Here is a 16090-nt window from a genome sequence, read left to right as displayed (position 1 = left end):
GCGGTTGTACATCCTGTGTACCCTGCGGGTTCATCTCCACTGCCAGTGCCTGCGCCATCGGATCTGGTTGTGGCGTCCCAAGTGGAGAGGGGGCCCGAGATAGAGATGCCGAAGGTTGAGAGCGGTGACCCGACGGCCCTGACACCGAAGGAGGGGGCGCCGGACCCTGCCACTGATGGTACGCCCAGAGAGTCCAGAACGGCCACTGCGGATGCGGAGGCCAAGTTTGCTGAGGACGGTCCCGCCGGTGCCAGGACCGAGACCTGTGGGACGAGAAAGCTCCTGAGCACCCTGACCGAACAGAGGTTGCATTGGAATCTGACAAATAATCGGACTCCGGCCAAGGCAGAGCCAAAGAGGAATGCGGGGCAAACCTTGCCATAGATTCTGGCTTGCCCGCGTGAGTACGGCGGGGCTGGACAAGTTGTGGCACCAGGGGACCCATGGCCGTTGCCGGGAGAGTCCCCGCCGGCTGCGGCATCGGGGTGCCCAGGCCCGGCGCCGGAAGGGTAGTCGCCGGCAGTTGTGGCACCGGGGTGCCCAGGCCCGGTGCCGGGAAAGACGCCGCCGTCACGTACGGTACCGGGGGCAGTGCCGTAGGAGCTGCCGACTGCCATCGGGCTGAATCCGGTGCTTGTGAGGGCGCGGAGACGGACATCAACTCCATGAGGCCCGGTGTCGTGGAGGGGAGAGACGCCTGAGTAAACGCCACATGGCTGCGGGGGTATGGCACCGGTACCACCGGGGGCTGGCGAGGAGCTGAGCTGCACCGAAGATCGAGAGCGGCCTGAAACTGACCGGGACTGACAAACCGGTGTCGAGAACGGTGCCGTGGTAGCGATCGGTACTGACCCCACATGGGGTGGTCCCAACGCATGGGTTGCCTTAGCATGCCGACCTGGGCCATGCTTGGGCGAAGTCGTAAGCAGTGGAGCCTCTGGCGAGGGGGATCTCGACCTTTCCATCTCAACCGATGACGGAGGGGAGGTCGTGAGGCTAATGAGGTCCTGCGCCACTTCAAAAGTGTCCGGCGTGGACGGTCGGTGCGAAGGGAGGCGACCGGGGCTATCGGGGTCTCCCCGCCGACTGCGGTGCGCCACAGGCGATGTGTGCACCGGTGAGCCGGCACCGCCGTGCCTGGCCAAGGCCGACTTCTTTGCCGGGGACCGTCCACGGGACTTTCACCCTCTTGGATGGGGGAGAATGAGATCAGTGCCGAGACTTCGACGCCGACGCACGGTGCCGGTGAGGGGCCTCACGCGTGGAAGCCGGTGCACTGCGCACCGTAGGCTGTTCCGGCGGCACCGGTTGTAGCGCTGTCTCCATGAGGAGAAGTTTTAGGTGGGAAACTCTTTCTTTCCTCGTGCGGGGCTTAAAAGACTTACAGATCTTGCAAGCAATTGCAAGATGAGCTTCACCCAGGCACTAAGGCAACTGTCGTGTGGGTCGCCTCTGGGCATAAACTTCCCGCAGTCAGCGCACGCCTTGAAGCCTTGCGGCCCTGGCATTCCTCACCCACAGAGGGGGGGAAAGGAGAAAACAAAGAACCTAACTATCTAACTAATAGAACTATTTACAGATAAGTGATAGAACGGGAACCATTAACTGACTAGAGACTAAGAGAGATAGAGACGCTCCAACGACCGTCACGGCGGTAAGAAGGAACTGAGATGGGGCAGTGCCAGCAGGGGTACTTATGCTCGCCATGGCGGCACCACTCCAGGGTCGCCTTGCTGGCTCTACGGGTACCTCAAGGGAAAACGCTCCGGAAGACACTGTGCACGCAGTGCGCACACCTACTTCGAATGAACATGAGCAACCACTCGAAGAAGAACTACAGGTGTGTGCAGAAGTAAAGCAGGAATAAGCAGAAACTCGAGGAGAAGGGAGAGAAAACAGCACGCAAATGACAATATAGCTTATTCAGAGAAAGGAAGAACAGACTGTAAGTGAAAGAAGAGAATTGAAAAAAGTTGCAAAAGAGACAGAGAAAAAGAAAATACATGGGTAAAATATATTTGTTACTCGTTTTATATCCCTGGCAGACATACCACTGCAATCATGGCAGTGGATAGGGTTGACAGAGCTGGTTTAGGAGCTAGACAGGCATGTTGCTGCTTACTAACGTTGAGTACATGTAATTGTTGATAAGCATTATATACTTTTATGAAATTACTTGATTACTCAGCAGCAAGCATATTTGTTTTTCATTTTGAACCCCCGCTTTGCTTATAAATTAGACTAGATTGTTGGCTAATCAATACAGAATCCCACTCTGCCTATACTAGCTACTTAGAAAACGCCTATTATTGAAGTATCTGAGTGCCCCTCAGTCGCTACTGTATTTATCCTCAACATCCTGTCAGGTGGGGAGGTACTATATTACCCCCATTTTACAGACTGGCAATGGAGGCACAAAGCAGCTATGCAACTTACCCAGAAATTGTCTGTTGCCATCAAGCAGGTTTCCTCATCTGACCTCTTTTCTTCCCACCTAGCTTCCTACCAACCAATCCAAAATGCCACAACTAAAATCATATCTTGCTCTTACCATACAGTTACCCAGCCTTGACACCAAACCCCAATCTTCCCCTCCTTCTATTCTCATTTGTTCTCACACCAGTGTCACAGAGCTCCCTTAGGACACCCCATCATACAGCAATGAACTTGCATCTAATAGAGTTCTCTCTCTATTCCAGGCCTAGGGAGAGAGCGCCCTGAGAGCCTACCCTGCCATCTACAAATTGCAATATTATTGTCTGAGACACCAACAGAATCCTGAACCATCTAGAAGGATGCTACATCACAAAGGGATCATATTCCGCAGGAGAGACCTAGAGGAAAATGTTTGGATTACTCAAATCTCTAATAATTTCATGACTGCTCTGTTCATGTATAGGAAAGACTACTGAAAACCCCCCAAAAATGTTTTGAGTGCGCCATCTAATTTTTTCCATAGGGTTTCACGGTATTTCCTTTGAAGAACCCTACTAAGAACATAAGTCCATCTAGCCCAGTATACTGTCTTCTGATAATGGCTGTGATAGATGTTTCAGAAAAAGTGAACAAAACAGGGTAATTTATTGAGAGATTCATCCCATCCTCTAGTCCCAGCTTCTGACAGACAGAGGTTTAGGAACACTCTGCGTATATGGGGGCTGCATCCCTGACCATCTGGGCTTATAGCCATAAATAGACTTATTCTTCAATATCTTTTCCAGTTCTTTTTTGAATTCAGCTATAATTCTGGCATTCACAACGTCTCATGGCAACACCCCATTGTGTGAAGAAGTACATTCTTCAATCAATCAGGCTACTGTTACAGTAGTGATTAAAAGCTCAGGATCAGAGCTTGCCTTATTGGCTTGAAGCTATAGCAATATAGCCAGGGAGGTAGAAAACACAAGCCAGGTGTTGAACACTGCTTAGATGAAGGCAATGAAGCATTACTGACCAGCTGAAGATAAATAGCATCATGCATTGACACCTCTTCAACAGTGAAGTGGAATTCCCAAAGGTAATGATGATTAGGGTAGCTAAGTTTGGTGGCTTGTTGGGGTGGGTTTTGCGCACAAAAAGAACCACCACCTTGTCTAGGCATACTGTTCTCTCTCCAAGGGGACTCTACCTTTCCTCCTCTGAGAAAAACCAAAGATCAGGCTACTATTACAGAAGAAATGGGAGGATCGGTGGTCACACAAACACTGCTGCCCAAAATTACCTTTTCTCTGCCACTCTGAAAACCAAGATACACTGACTGGTCCGGTCAGACAACAGATTGCGTGTGCTTACTGCCATGAGGGAGGCCAATTCTGACAGAATGCAGCTAGAACAGGAACATATGCTACTACTTTCAGAAGTACTGCCATGAATTGCTGTCATGAATGGCTCAAAGGAAGCAAACTCTGAAGGTGAGATTTTCAAGAATGAGAAAAATTGAAAAAACAGAAGACAAGGCAGTACAGTACTATGAAACTGAAGCATACTTACAGGTCCACATAGATACGAATCAGAGATGTCAGAAGTTAGCAAGCTGACACAAACATTCAGAACAAGGGTGGGGAACCTATTTTGGGTCGGGGACCGCACACAAGTGAGAAGTAAAGTGAGAGGCCCCTGGTAGAGAAGGAAAAAGGCACTTCTCACATTTTGTGTGCTTCAGCCTTGTGGATAGGTGGCAGGGGTCTGGAGCGCCAGTGTAGACTCCCAATGGGGAGGGGGAATCCCCCCTAAGCCTCAGGGGTTGGATCCAGGCAAGCTGAGGGTCACACCCAGCCTCCAGGCATGAGGTTCCCCACTCCTGATTCAGAGGAAAAATGTAACTGCATTTTATTTAAGCCACGTTTTTCATTGCCTGTTGCTTCTTGACATCCTTCACGAATGGGAAGCAAAAGACAAGGGGAGCAAAGGGATGGCAGGTCTCAATTCGGATACAGTTGAAAGTTAAGGCTGTGATGAAAGGGTTTGTGTTTCCTCATGAGCTCCTAGCTACTGAATGGTTAGAAACAATCTTGTTAAGTTTCACTGCTTTCCAATTAAAAAAAAAAATGTACCCCATCAAAGAAACAAGAATAAGGTTGATGTCTATGTCCACAAACTGAGCCAAATGCTGTTCTGAGAAACAACATAGCTAGGAACTGATGGAGATTTATTTGGTCAAAGGAGAGAAATAAATTGATAGATCTTCTGGACAGATTCTAACACTATAGCTGAAGCACTGAATTGGTAATGAATAAGAATGTGAATACTGAACAGATGATTATAAGGAAATGGAAGAGGATTCAAAGTCCATTTAGGAAGTGCCCCATCTTTCCACAGAGATAAAAACTTCCCATGTTAAGATCTGCGATCAACAGTTTATCTGTGGAAAGATGGGGCACTTACTAACCTTTTTTTCTAAAAATCTAATTGCATCTCATATCACTTTGGAGGAACTCTGCTAATGGCTATTCCTTTCTAGATTCAAAATTGTTCTTCTCTGGTGATTTTTCCTTCGTGGGATGATGTTAAATGAAGATTGGGAAGGGCATGAGACTTTAAAAGATCCAAAGAAAACAAGGTCTCAGGACTGCTGATGCCCATGATCTGGACCTGCTTGGAGCCTTACAGAATAATAAAAATAGAGTCTGAAGTTTGTGTTGAGACTGTGGGAGGGAAATCTTTGGAAGTCAAAGAAGCTGCTTCAACAGAAACACCTGGTATTTTTGGGCTGAGTGAAAGCACTGCTCCGAGAGAATGAATCAGGAGAGACGGTGGATGATAGAATCAAAGACATAGAATAGGGCACAGAGCTCACCTTGCCGCTTCTGGTAAGTTCGGGGCAAAAGGAGCCTGGCTAGAGCAGGAGCCAGTGTAAAAACTCACATATCTTGGGCATTTTTTCCTCTGGCCTACCTTCTCCTTTGGTTCTGAGATCATGTTCAACTTGAGATGGCGAAATCACAGAAAAAACTTGATGTAAATATCTGTAATGCCTGCTCCTCCTTCAGTAAACAGGCTTTTAGCCCCTCCTAATACTGGGGGGGAGGACGGGGGAAGTACATGTACAGAAAGCTGAAAAGGAGTAGAGCTCTCCAACCTGCAGACACCACAATGCTACTTGCAACTGAAGCAGAAAGTACGAAGTCAAAGGAATCCTCGATTTTCTTAAATTACTGCCCTAGAGCCCTTTCTGATTTGTTGGAGTGTTGGAGGAAAAGAAGAGAACAAACTTCTAACTAGAAAGAGGATACAAACATCTCAGAAGAAATTTTGTCTGAAATTATGGCTGCAGTACCACAAGCATGCTACCCACCAGTCAACATCAGGTTAAAGAGGGGGAAATCTCAAGATGAATTTTTCATCTATGAGAATGTCTATAGAGCAATTAGACAGGTGCCTCTGGCTGAGTCAGCTGACTTGGGCTTGCAGAGGTCAAGTTGCAAGGCTGTAAAAATGTGATTTCAGCCAAGGCTCTGAGACTCTTTTGCTACAGCTTGAGCCTGAACATCCATGCCACAATTTTACAATCCAAGTCAGCCAGCTGTGCGTGTTTAAGTGTGGTGTACATATTCCTTATCTTATCTTTAAAGTGCAGAATTTAATGTTTAATATTAGTTAAGTATGTCGTGTTTTGACAGAAGAGCAGACGCTGATAGTCTTGGACTTTGTTATACGGTTGTCTGTTAATCCAAACTACTATAGTTGATTTTTCCCACTTCCTCCTCATTTCCAGTGATTCTGGTTTAGCAATATCTCCCATGGAAAACTCTAAGACCTTCAGTGTAAACAAATTGATTTAAGAGAAAGTGTAAGTTTAAGTTGGTGCCATTATGGCTGACAGAACAGGTGAAGCCAATACCTAGCCCCTTTGGCTCTAAGTTTTAAGAAAACCAGCACTTTTACCCAGCATTGCTGGAGTCCTTAACTCAAATTTTTTTTTAAAGAAAGGAAAATGTACATGCTTTATTTAAATGACTGTATTTATCAACACAGTGTTATTTTCATAAAGTTAATTTTTATTATGGACTTTCTTTTAAAAAGGGATGGTTAAAATGTTTCCATTTAATTTTATTTTTTTATTATTTTTAATGGGAATTCCATCAAGAGTATTTTTCATCCCTAGAAACTCTTATTTGCTGTGTTTTAACAAAAAAGGACTATAGTCAACATGGTTTGCAGTGACATTTTCTTCTAGATTTTAAACCTTAATCATTTAGTTACCTGTGCCAAAACAGAGCACTGCTCCAAATTTCTCCATTTTATCTCCTTTCTATAAGGTTTATTTGAGAAGCAATCCTATTGCAGATTCATCCTATTTTTCTAGTTCATGTTATTTCAGTGCAAAGTAAGGATGTTAAGGACTAGTCGACTGGTCGATTCCCCCCCTTTGCTGCCTCTACCAAATAGAGGCAGCAAGGGGGGGGGGGGAGTAGTAAGGGAATACTTCAAAGAGGCAGTGCTTCATGGAACCCATACCTGGGTTCCGTGTGGCGCTGCCTTTTGAAACTCCATGATGATGTTTCAAAGGGGCAGCGCTGCACAGCTGATCCCAGGCTCAGCTGTGTGGCTCTGCCCCTTTGAAATGCCATCTCGGTGTTTCAAAGCAGCAGCACCGCATGGAGCCCGGGGTCAGCTGGGGACACCACGCGGAACCCACAGTAAGCTGGGGAGTCCCAGCTGACCCTGGGTTCTGGGAAAATATTGTACAGAACCTGCAGTCAGCTGGGGAGCCCAAGGCTCCCATGGCATTTCAAAGCTGGCACGCCCACGTGCAGCCTGGAGTCAGCGGGACTTCCCGCTGGCCTCAGGCTGCAAGCAAAAGTGTCTATCGACTAGTCGAGTTGTCAATGGAAATTCAGTCGAGTAGTCGACTAATAAATTAACCGATATTTAACATCATTAGTGCAGAGGTGAAAGTAACTTAAATTACTTACATGGAGGGGGGAGGGGTGTAGATTAATTATCTAATAGAACAGTTGATGCAACTTGCATGAACTATTCAATTAGTTGATAAGGGCACCTCTGCCTTTGAAGTGTAGCTATAGTCCCAGGGCTGTGGCTGTACTTCAAACACAAAAGTGCTGTGGGGAGCACATGGTCAGTGGGGGACTCAAGCAATCCCTGCTGGCCCTGTGCTCCCCCCAACGTTTCAAAGCAGCAGCACCACATGGAGCCTGGGATCAGTGGGGCAGTCCCCAGCTGACCCCAGGGTCCACATGGCGCTGCCGCTTTGAAGCACCCTTTTCTCTTTCCCCCACTTGCTGCTTCTTTCTGTAGAGGCAGCATGGAGGAGGAGGAGCGACTAGTCGACTAGTGTGTTGACTATCCGATAAGCATTTGCTTATTGGATATTGGACTAGTCATTCACATCCCTAGGGTGATGAGGGGTCCTCAGGACAGGAGGTTGGGGATGGGGCTCATATACAACAGTGCCTGTAAGATATTTAAGTGTGGTGTGAAGTGTGGGGGTTCAAAGCAGGGGGTTGGGGAGTGCTGGGGGGCCCCAGAGCAGGGGGTTGGGATGTGGGGGGCACAGAAGTCAGGGTTGGTGGTGAGGAGCTCAGTGGGGCTGGGAATGAGAAGGGGCTCAGGGATGGGGGCTGGAAGTGCGTGGAGGTGCAAGAATCAGAATGAGTTCAGGGCAGAGCTCTGGGTGCGTGTGTAGTGGGTATGTGGGGACCAATTTCAACAAGGGCTGTCCCTGTCAGGGAACAAGGGCAAAGTGCACACCTTGTCTGCCTCCTGCACTCCCCAGTCAGAATGAGAAATGCAGGCAACTGTGCATTTTGCCCTTGCTCTCTGATAGTGATGAACTGGAACAGGTAGCAACATCCTATGAATTAAGGAGGGGGAAGTGCTTCAGCCTCCCTCCTTCACCTGTCCTCCCTAAAGGACACTTGGGAGATGGGAGGCTCAAGGCTTGGGCAGTCCTAGATGGAGGGGGCGTTCCCCCAGCCAGTCCCTTTCACCTGTCTGGCAATTGTGTCTCTTTTTTGTATGATTTTATGAGAGGCAATCCCATATCCCATCTTCCCGGGACAACCAAAACCTTACGTTGCTTCAAGTTATGGTAAGAGGGAGTGGCATACCTAAACTTACCACTTAAGAGAAGTTCTTGAACAGACTCACAAACTGAAAGAGATAGATGCACATTTCTACAATATTTACTAAGATCTACTGTGCGGAGTTGGAAGTTTGTCAAGGTAAACTTTGAAAAATGTTACAACAAATGAGAATCTAAGATCTGTTTTATAAGAATCAAATTATTACAAAACCAGTATCTAAATTTGATGTTACTAAGAGGTGTTGGATAATTAAGCTACCATTCCCATATCAGCCTCTCTGTCCTCATTTTAGAGCAAAGTTGTATTCAAATTTTCTTTTGCACTGACGTAATTGTTTTAGTTGCATTTCACCCCCTTTCCTTTCCTTCCTTGTTCATTTCACAAATTAGTAGTTACTGAATATGCATTATGCTGAAGAGTATTAAAAATGCACTAAAATGACAGAGCTGTACCCTTAAAATTTGATTTTGCAATTCACAACTATCAATAATTACATCTGAGAAGTACTGAAAAACTAAAATGTATGAAAAATCATAGCAGTACATTTTCTATTGCTACTAAGAGAGTTTACTGGGCCTTTAAAATTTCCATTCAATTATATTCCATTTTATAGTAAATTCAGTTATATTCCATTTTATAGTAAACTGTAATTTCAAATTGTACCAGCTAGATTACAGACTCCACGTTAATGCTAAAATAAATCAATGAATATCTGTAAACTTCGATAATGCTAAAAATGGCAAAAATAAAAAACTTTAATTTTCTGTTTTAATAATGTAATGTTAGCACAACAAGATTCTAAATCAATTAAAGCTGATACGCTGTAACCATTCTCAGATCGTAAATAAACTTTTCTCCTGAGTATCTGAATAGAGTTTCTCCCAACACCTTTTTGGTGTCTTAAACAAGGGAGAGAAGATAATTAGTATTATCTGAATTTTTTATATCATCTGTTTTTAGGAATTACAGAAATCTCTAACCTAATCAGTTTCATACTTTGGCTCACATATACACCAGTGGTATTGTCAGCATTGGCAATAATATAAGGGAAGGCTTAAATCCAAAGAAAATTCTCTGAAAACTAGGGTTTCTCCCCTTTTCAAAAAACTTTATATTTTGGGCCAAAGACACCTGATAATGCACCTTTAAGAATTAAGATATTTCTAACTACGCAGTTTAGATAATGAAGCATTTCAATTTCATTAAGGTGTTCATATGTATTTAAAATTCCAAATATTTAAAGTTTAGAGCTGTTCACACCCCAATCAGATCATTACTTTTTATACAGATGCATTTAGGTGTAATTTTTTGAATTTTAACAAGTCACATGAAATGTACGAGGAATAAGATTTATAAACCAACTGTTCCCCAAAAGTCTGGTGGCATATAGGGCCTGCTCTAAAGTCCACTGTTTAAAATAGTAGTTATCAGTGACATTCACAGGCTCTGATTTAGGCCCAATAATGGGTTTAAGGCAGGGGTGGGGAACCTCTGGCCTAGGATGCAGCCCCCTGGCTTGCCTGGATCTGGCCCTGGGGGCTCAGCCCTTCCTCTCTATTCCCCCCCCCCCCCCAGCACTGAGGAGCCCTCCCTGGTGCTCCGGCCCCCTGATGCCCCACTGTGGGGCTGGAGCACACAAAAGCTACTAGGCTGGGTCCCCCTAGGCTCTGGTGTACAAGGGGAATGTGGGGGAGTGTCTTTCTCCTCAGTTGGGGGCCACATCAGTGAGGGGTTTTGGGGGTTGTTTTGTTTCTCACTTGTTTGTGTGTAGCCCCCAATTGACTTTTCTGTGGGTCAGCTGCTATGGACTCAAAAAAGGTTCTCCACCCTGATTTAAGGAGAAAAGGACAAGGGGATGCTGCTCACTGAAAACACACACACAGTGGCTCCAATTTGACTCCAGCCTTGGCAGCAATAAGGTGGCGAGAAGATGTGCCTAAGACTCAGGACGATTCAAGTCTAAGACTCAGAACGACACAACACAGAGGTGAACTCTGTCTTTGCTCTATAAACAACATTTAAGTGAAGAAAGTACTTACGACACTAGTTCATTTCTATATTTTGAGCAGTGAGGTAAGCACTTAATTTATTCTTAAATATTTGATTATCCTCTAATGACTGAAGTGAAAGTTCATATTTTAGCACTATATTTTCCAGCCTCCAGTTGCTAAGGGAGAAAGGAGGTGTGCTGAAGTCAGAAACATGGATTGCCAGTTGAAATGTATTGCAAAAATCAAAATAATTTTAACAGGAAAAATATTTTGAAAAAGTTTTTCTTTTGAGTAAATACAACTTAAAATTATCCCTCATGAACCCCATTTTCTTCTTTATTCCCCAGCAAAAGGCTGACTAGCTTGTCCTCTCAGTTGAAAAGGGAGCATCAATTCTCCTTAAAGTTCTCCAGTAATTACCATTTTCCAACTTTTTTCTTGGTTGCTTATTTATCTCTTTGTAGCCTCTAATGCAGGGGTAGGGAACCTGGGGCCGGATGAGGCCCCTGGCTTGCCTGGATCTGACCCCCAGGTTCAGACACACACACCCCAGCACTCGGGAGCCCATGCTGATGCTCCAGCCCCCCTACAACTCCACTGTGGGGCTGGAGCATACAGAACCTACTAGATTGTACCCTCCACCGCGCCAGGCTCTGGTTTGTGAAGGGAATGTGGGGAGTGTTTTTTTTCCTCCTCAATTGGGGACCATGTCAGTGAGGTCAGTGGCCCCTACCTAAAAATGGTTCCCTACCCATGCTCTAATGACTTAGGTTATGTCTACACTGAAATCAGAAGATATGACTGCAGAATGGGTAGACATACCCAAAATTGCTTTTACCCAGCTAGATCAAACCTACGTTGAATATCAATAACAGTGTAGTGGCAGCAGACTAGATTAAGTGCTCCAGTATGTACCCAAGGGCCCGGGCAGGGTTATACTCAGGAGGATAGGCCCTGCCACCATGGCTACACTGTTATTATCACTCATCTAGCTTTAATCTAGCCAGATTAAGGCAGCTCTGGTATAATTATCTTTTATAATCATAATAGATTAACATTCTGAAAAAAATCACAGTATACATTATTTACAAATGAGAAGATCTAGTACACAAGAGAGTGGAACATAGCCATCAGTTTTACCAAAACTAGAGAATCCTATCTCTAACAAGTGTTTGAAATTTATCTCTCTCAATGATGGTCTCTACAATAGTGTATTAAATATATGACTCAAATAATATGTAAACATGTGGCTCTTCATGGATATGTACATGTAAAAACTGGGTGACACTAAAAAAAATGGGTTTAAAGAGAAAGCTTTTGTATCATTTAAGATGCATGTGTCTACTGAAGCAATTAAATTAGATTAATTATGCTAATACATCATACCTTAGATAAAAGGTTAAACTCACATTAACTGGAAAAGTTACTTTAAATACAAAATTTAATATTTGCCAGATTCCTCCATCTTCCTCCAAGAAAAAGATAATGTCTGGAAGTATAGAGAAAACAAATGGGCAAGCTCTCAAGTCAAGACAACAACAAAAAGGCAAGTCCATTTTTCCAGTATTCAAATTTGCTTAACTGAAATACAAAACTTGACTATTACTGAAAAAAGTGTCTGTTTGTCATAGATCAGTTTCATAATATGAAGCTGATCATAGGGGCTCACACTACCGGAATATTGCATACCAGGACATCTCAACAGAGCAGGCTCTCAGATCTAGGGATGTAAGCAACTACTCAACTACTGGGTAAGGCTAGACCTATCTGGTAGATGAATCACTACCCCCTCTGCTGCCCCTGTATCAGAGGCAGCAAAGGAGTGGGAAGGATGAGAGCCAGTGCTAGGGGGAGCCGTCTTAAAAGCCAGTTCCCACAAGTACGGTCTCCGCAGGGAGGTAGGGGAGGCAGAGGTGCAGCAGGGGAAATGGCGCGAGTGGGGACTCAAGACAGTGAGCGTTTCTCCCCTCCCCATCAACTAATCGAGTAGTCGATGGAAATTCCGTTGACTACTAGATTAGCTGATTAATCGAAATTTAACATCCTCTCTCAGATCATGGGATATGTATTTTGCAGAGCTACAGACTGCAAGAGAGAAGACCAGTTAGTCACTATTTTGCTGAAACTCTCCTAATTCTGTCTGAGCCTATAGTAAAATAAAAATTGCATGATTTTTTATTTCATGTCACCAGAGAAGTTGTGATGTTAGTTTAAGGGAAGGACATGGGCTACTAAACCCAATCTATTAGCAAATGACACTCAGGGTTTGGTAAGTAGTGAATGGATTAATATTTTTCCATGGGCGACAGCTGCTCCCCAAATCTTTAAATGCAAGAGTGGAAATTCAGAGGAATAAACTAATGTTGCTAATGGAAAATGCCCTCTTCCAAAAAAATGAGGGAACAGCATGTCTCATAGCCTGACAAGTCAGGCTACATAATTCATCAGAAACCAACAGAGGGCAGCCCTCACCTGATTGAGGTGACAAACACAGAACAAAGAAGTTAACAAGAGCAGGATGATCAACCTAAACAATACACAAAAGGCTACAGTTAGCCCTAAGAATCTTACAGAAGATTAAATGCTCCAACTGTGTGTCATGATCTGGGGAAATTAAAAGTAATTAAAATGAAAGAAAAAATTCTGTACCTCAAGTACAGGACATACTAATATTCTCTGTTAACAAGTTGAAGTTACACCTTTGGTAGATTCAATCTTAAGAAATAGTCAATTTGTTAAGTATCACTGAATAATTATTCATTAATACAAGCAGGAATAAATGGCATTACATTCTGGACTACAAATGCAAGATTTGGCTTGTTTGGCCTGATACCTTGCCAATGACAATCATATTGGTAGTCTCTCCTCCCAGAGATTCTAACATTTTTATTTCATTTCAGTCATTAATTTTGTAAAAATGTGTTAATTGACACTGACTATGGACTCTTCTCTCCAAGATTGACTGCTTAATGGCAGATGATATGAAAAGATAACAAAGCTCACTGTATTAGGCATTTTATTTTCCCCCTTCATCAATTTCCATTTCTCTTCCCTTTTTATAGCTACTGTGTTAAATCAGACTTAGTAGTAGCCAGGATTCCACTATTTTCTATTAGAAAATAAGATCTGCATACAACTCCAAATTTAGCTTTTTGTGGGGTAGAGAAATATCAGAGTACCTTGGGCTATTAGAAAACGTATTCAAGTATGATTATTAATCACATTTCTGACAGTAGTACCTAAGGACTGACCAAGAATGTAACTCACAGTGCTAGGTACTGTACAAACAAAACAACAGACCACTTGAACTCATAAATCTTTGCATTCACTGTCTCTATATCCTGAAGACATGAATTTGTACACGTTCTCTCTCACTGCAGTCTAGGCTAGGAGCAATACTGAGTGACCCAAGAGAATTACTAGTAATCAGGCAAAGGCAGACCATCAACATTCATCAATATTCAACAAGCAAATCTTCATCAGCATGGGAAAACAGTATGCTGAGGGTGTTCCTAAATTTTGGTTTCTATGCAGCATGCTGCCACAATAGCATTGGCTAGATCCAGTTAAAGAGAAGTTAACAAGTTTAATATTTTTAGAAATGACACTTATTTTTCATGTTTTAAAGTTATTTCTTACTGTCCATAGCAATTATATGGATGCTCAAGACTAAAATACGTTCCTTTATTGAAATTCCATTTCCTTCCCCACATTTGTGCCTACCACACAGTGGTTTGTTTTTGCACAAGGGCATTGTGCTGAAGGTATTAAAGTTCTCTGTCATATCTAAAACAGTTCTTTTCTGTAAGCCACAAGAAAGAATTACACTGATTTTGGAAACCTACAGAGAGAAATATACAACAACTTTGGTCTTAATATTACAAAAATTATACCTTTAAGATTATAATGATACTTACAGGGAAAAGGTTTTAAAAAGATACTTAGCACCCTAAGGTTCTTCAGTATACACTGAAGGACTAGATTTACTTACATAATAAGTCTTCTGTTCAGGAACCAATATTTCCGTCTGTTTCTGTCATATCCAATGGGTTCATGTCGAATGTACGGTTTATTTTTTTGGATTTCAGCAACACAGTCAGTTACACCAGGCACCTTATGTGCTACACAGACCTCACACTGCCATTCGTCCTCTGGTACCTCTTCAAGAGGTGGTTTCACACACTCTAAATGGTACACAGCTGAGCAAGTTTCACAGCAAAGCAAATCCCCAAGTTTGTGACAAACCCTACAATGATCATCATACTGGATAACACCTTCAGACATTAGCTCCTCACGTGCAATGTTTGTTGTAAGAAACTGATCTACTAAGAACTGTAGAACTTTGATTTTACTCTCTACTGGTCCATAGGGATAGTCCTCTGCCTCTTGATAAGGAAGAACATGATGGTATTCCTTGTCACTTTCACAATATACCCGCAGAACCTCTGGCCACGTCATTCCATCTATGAAATATAAAGTGGAATTAACGCTATCTTTGAGGTCAGCAGGTCCAAAGGTAGTATTTGAAGTGTCTTCTTCACGTAAAACTGCTTTTAAAAGCACTATATGCATCTCTGCCATAAGTGTGCACTGCTCTTGACTTACCAGAGCAGCACAGAAGTCCTCAAAACGAAAAGGAGACAGGCGTAAAACAGTGCCAAAGTTCCGTAGTACCTCATAGATAGCAATAACATTCATTATATGCTCATTAGGCACCATTAAGTCCTCTGAGGATTTAGGAAATTCAAGGAGTGGTACGTCTTTTTCTTCCAATATCGGAGAACGAGGACGATGCACTCTTTGTCTTTTTCTACCTGTAAATAAAAAAAAGGGTAAGATTTTTGCTAATCACAAGTCGATATACTTGACTGTCACATCTATGAATGGACTGTGTGTGTAAAATTTTCCTTCAGAGCGACTGGAAACTAAACCTTAATATTTTATCAGCAGCTGCAATGAGCTAAATATAGTATTTCTTTGATTACGCCAGTATTTTCACCTTATCTGTATTTTTAAAAGTACTAAATAAAATGACTTCATGTAAGTCTAGGTCGCAAGATTCACTTCAGATTCACATTTAAACTTCAAAATTTTAACCAAAAAGTTTCATAATAAATCTGTGACATCCAATTGTTAAAATGAAATGAAGAATCCAGTCTGAATATTCAAATTGGCAGAGTAATCAGAATCCTAAATAAACTGAAAATAAGTAGACAAATGCACGGAAAACACTGACTAGTTGTTTTGCCAAAACTTTAAGCAAAATTTCCTATTTCAGAAAGATTTTAACTCCTAACTGCTTTTTATACTCATAAAAAATTCTTCAAATTGACACTATTAAAATGAAACTGGAAGACTAGCAACAAATGGTGTTGCTATTTGCCTAGACAGCAATGCTGTACAAACACTTTGTAGCAAGAGGGAGTCTTAAGCCATCAATTTCTGCAGAAATTAAGGTTTTAATAGTTTCCAGCTCATATGGTTGTGAAGGAAATAGGGATGCAAGCAACTAGACTTGTAAGCAAGTAGTTACTTGACTAGTCACTTTTCCCA

At 43.1% G+C, this 16090-nt stretch overlaps 1 protein-coding gene across 19 annotated transcripts in view; it reads right to left on the bottom strand.

Moving 5' to 3' along the window:
* Positions 1–16090, bottom strand: part of BPTF (bromodomain PHD finger transcription factor) — a 100762-nt gene that overhangs the window by 72003 nt on the left and 12669 nt on the right. For 17 of the 19 annotated variants that reach the window (XM_075903927.2, XM_075903923.2, XM_075903933.2 and 14 more), the window contains exon 2: positions 14529–15351. In XM_075903927.2, coding sequence (XP_075760042.2) covers positions 14529–15351 — 823 coding nt within the window. Of the gene's footprint in view, positions 1–2436; positions 6496–14528; positions 15352–16090 lie in introns of those variants that run through there. The other 2 variants (XM_075903939.2, XM_075903940.2) reach the window with 2 other exon arrangements.

Source organism: Pelodiscus sinensis, chromosome 20 (genome assembly GCF_052426305.1).
Source record: "Pelodiscus sinensis isolate ZL-2025 chromosome 20, ASM5242630v1, whole genome shotgun sequence".
Taxonomy (NCBI): Eukaryota; Metazoa; Chordata; order Testudines; family Trionychidae; genus Pelodiscus; species Pelodiscus sinensis.
Note: the sequence above shows the minus strand (reverse complement) of the source record. Positions and strands in the feature narration are given on the sequence as shown.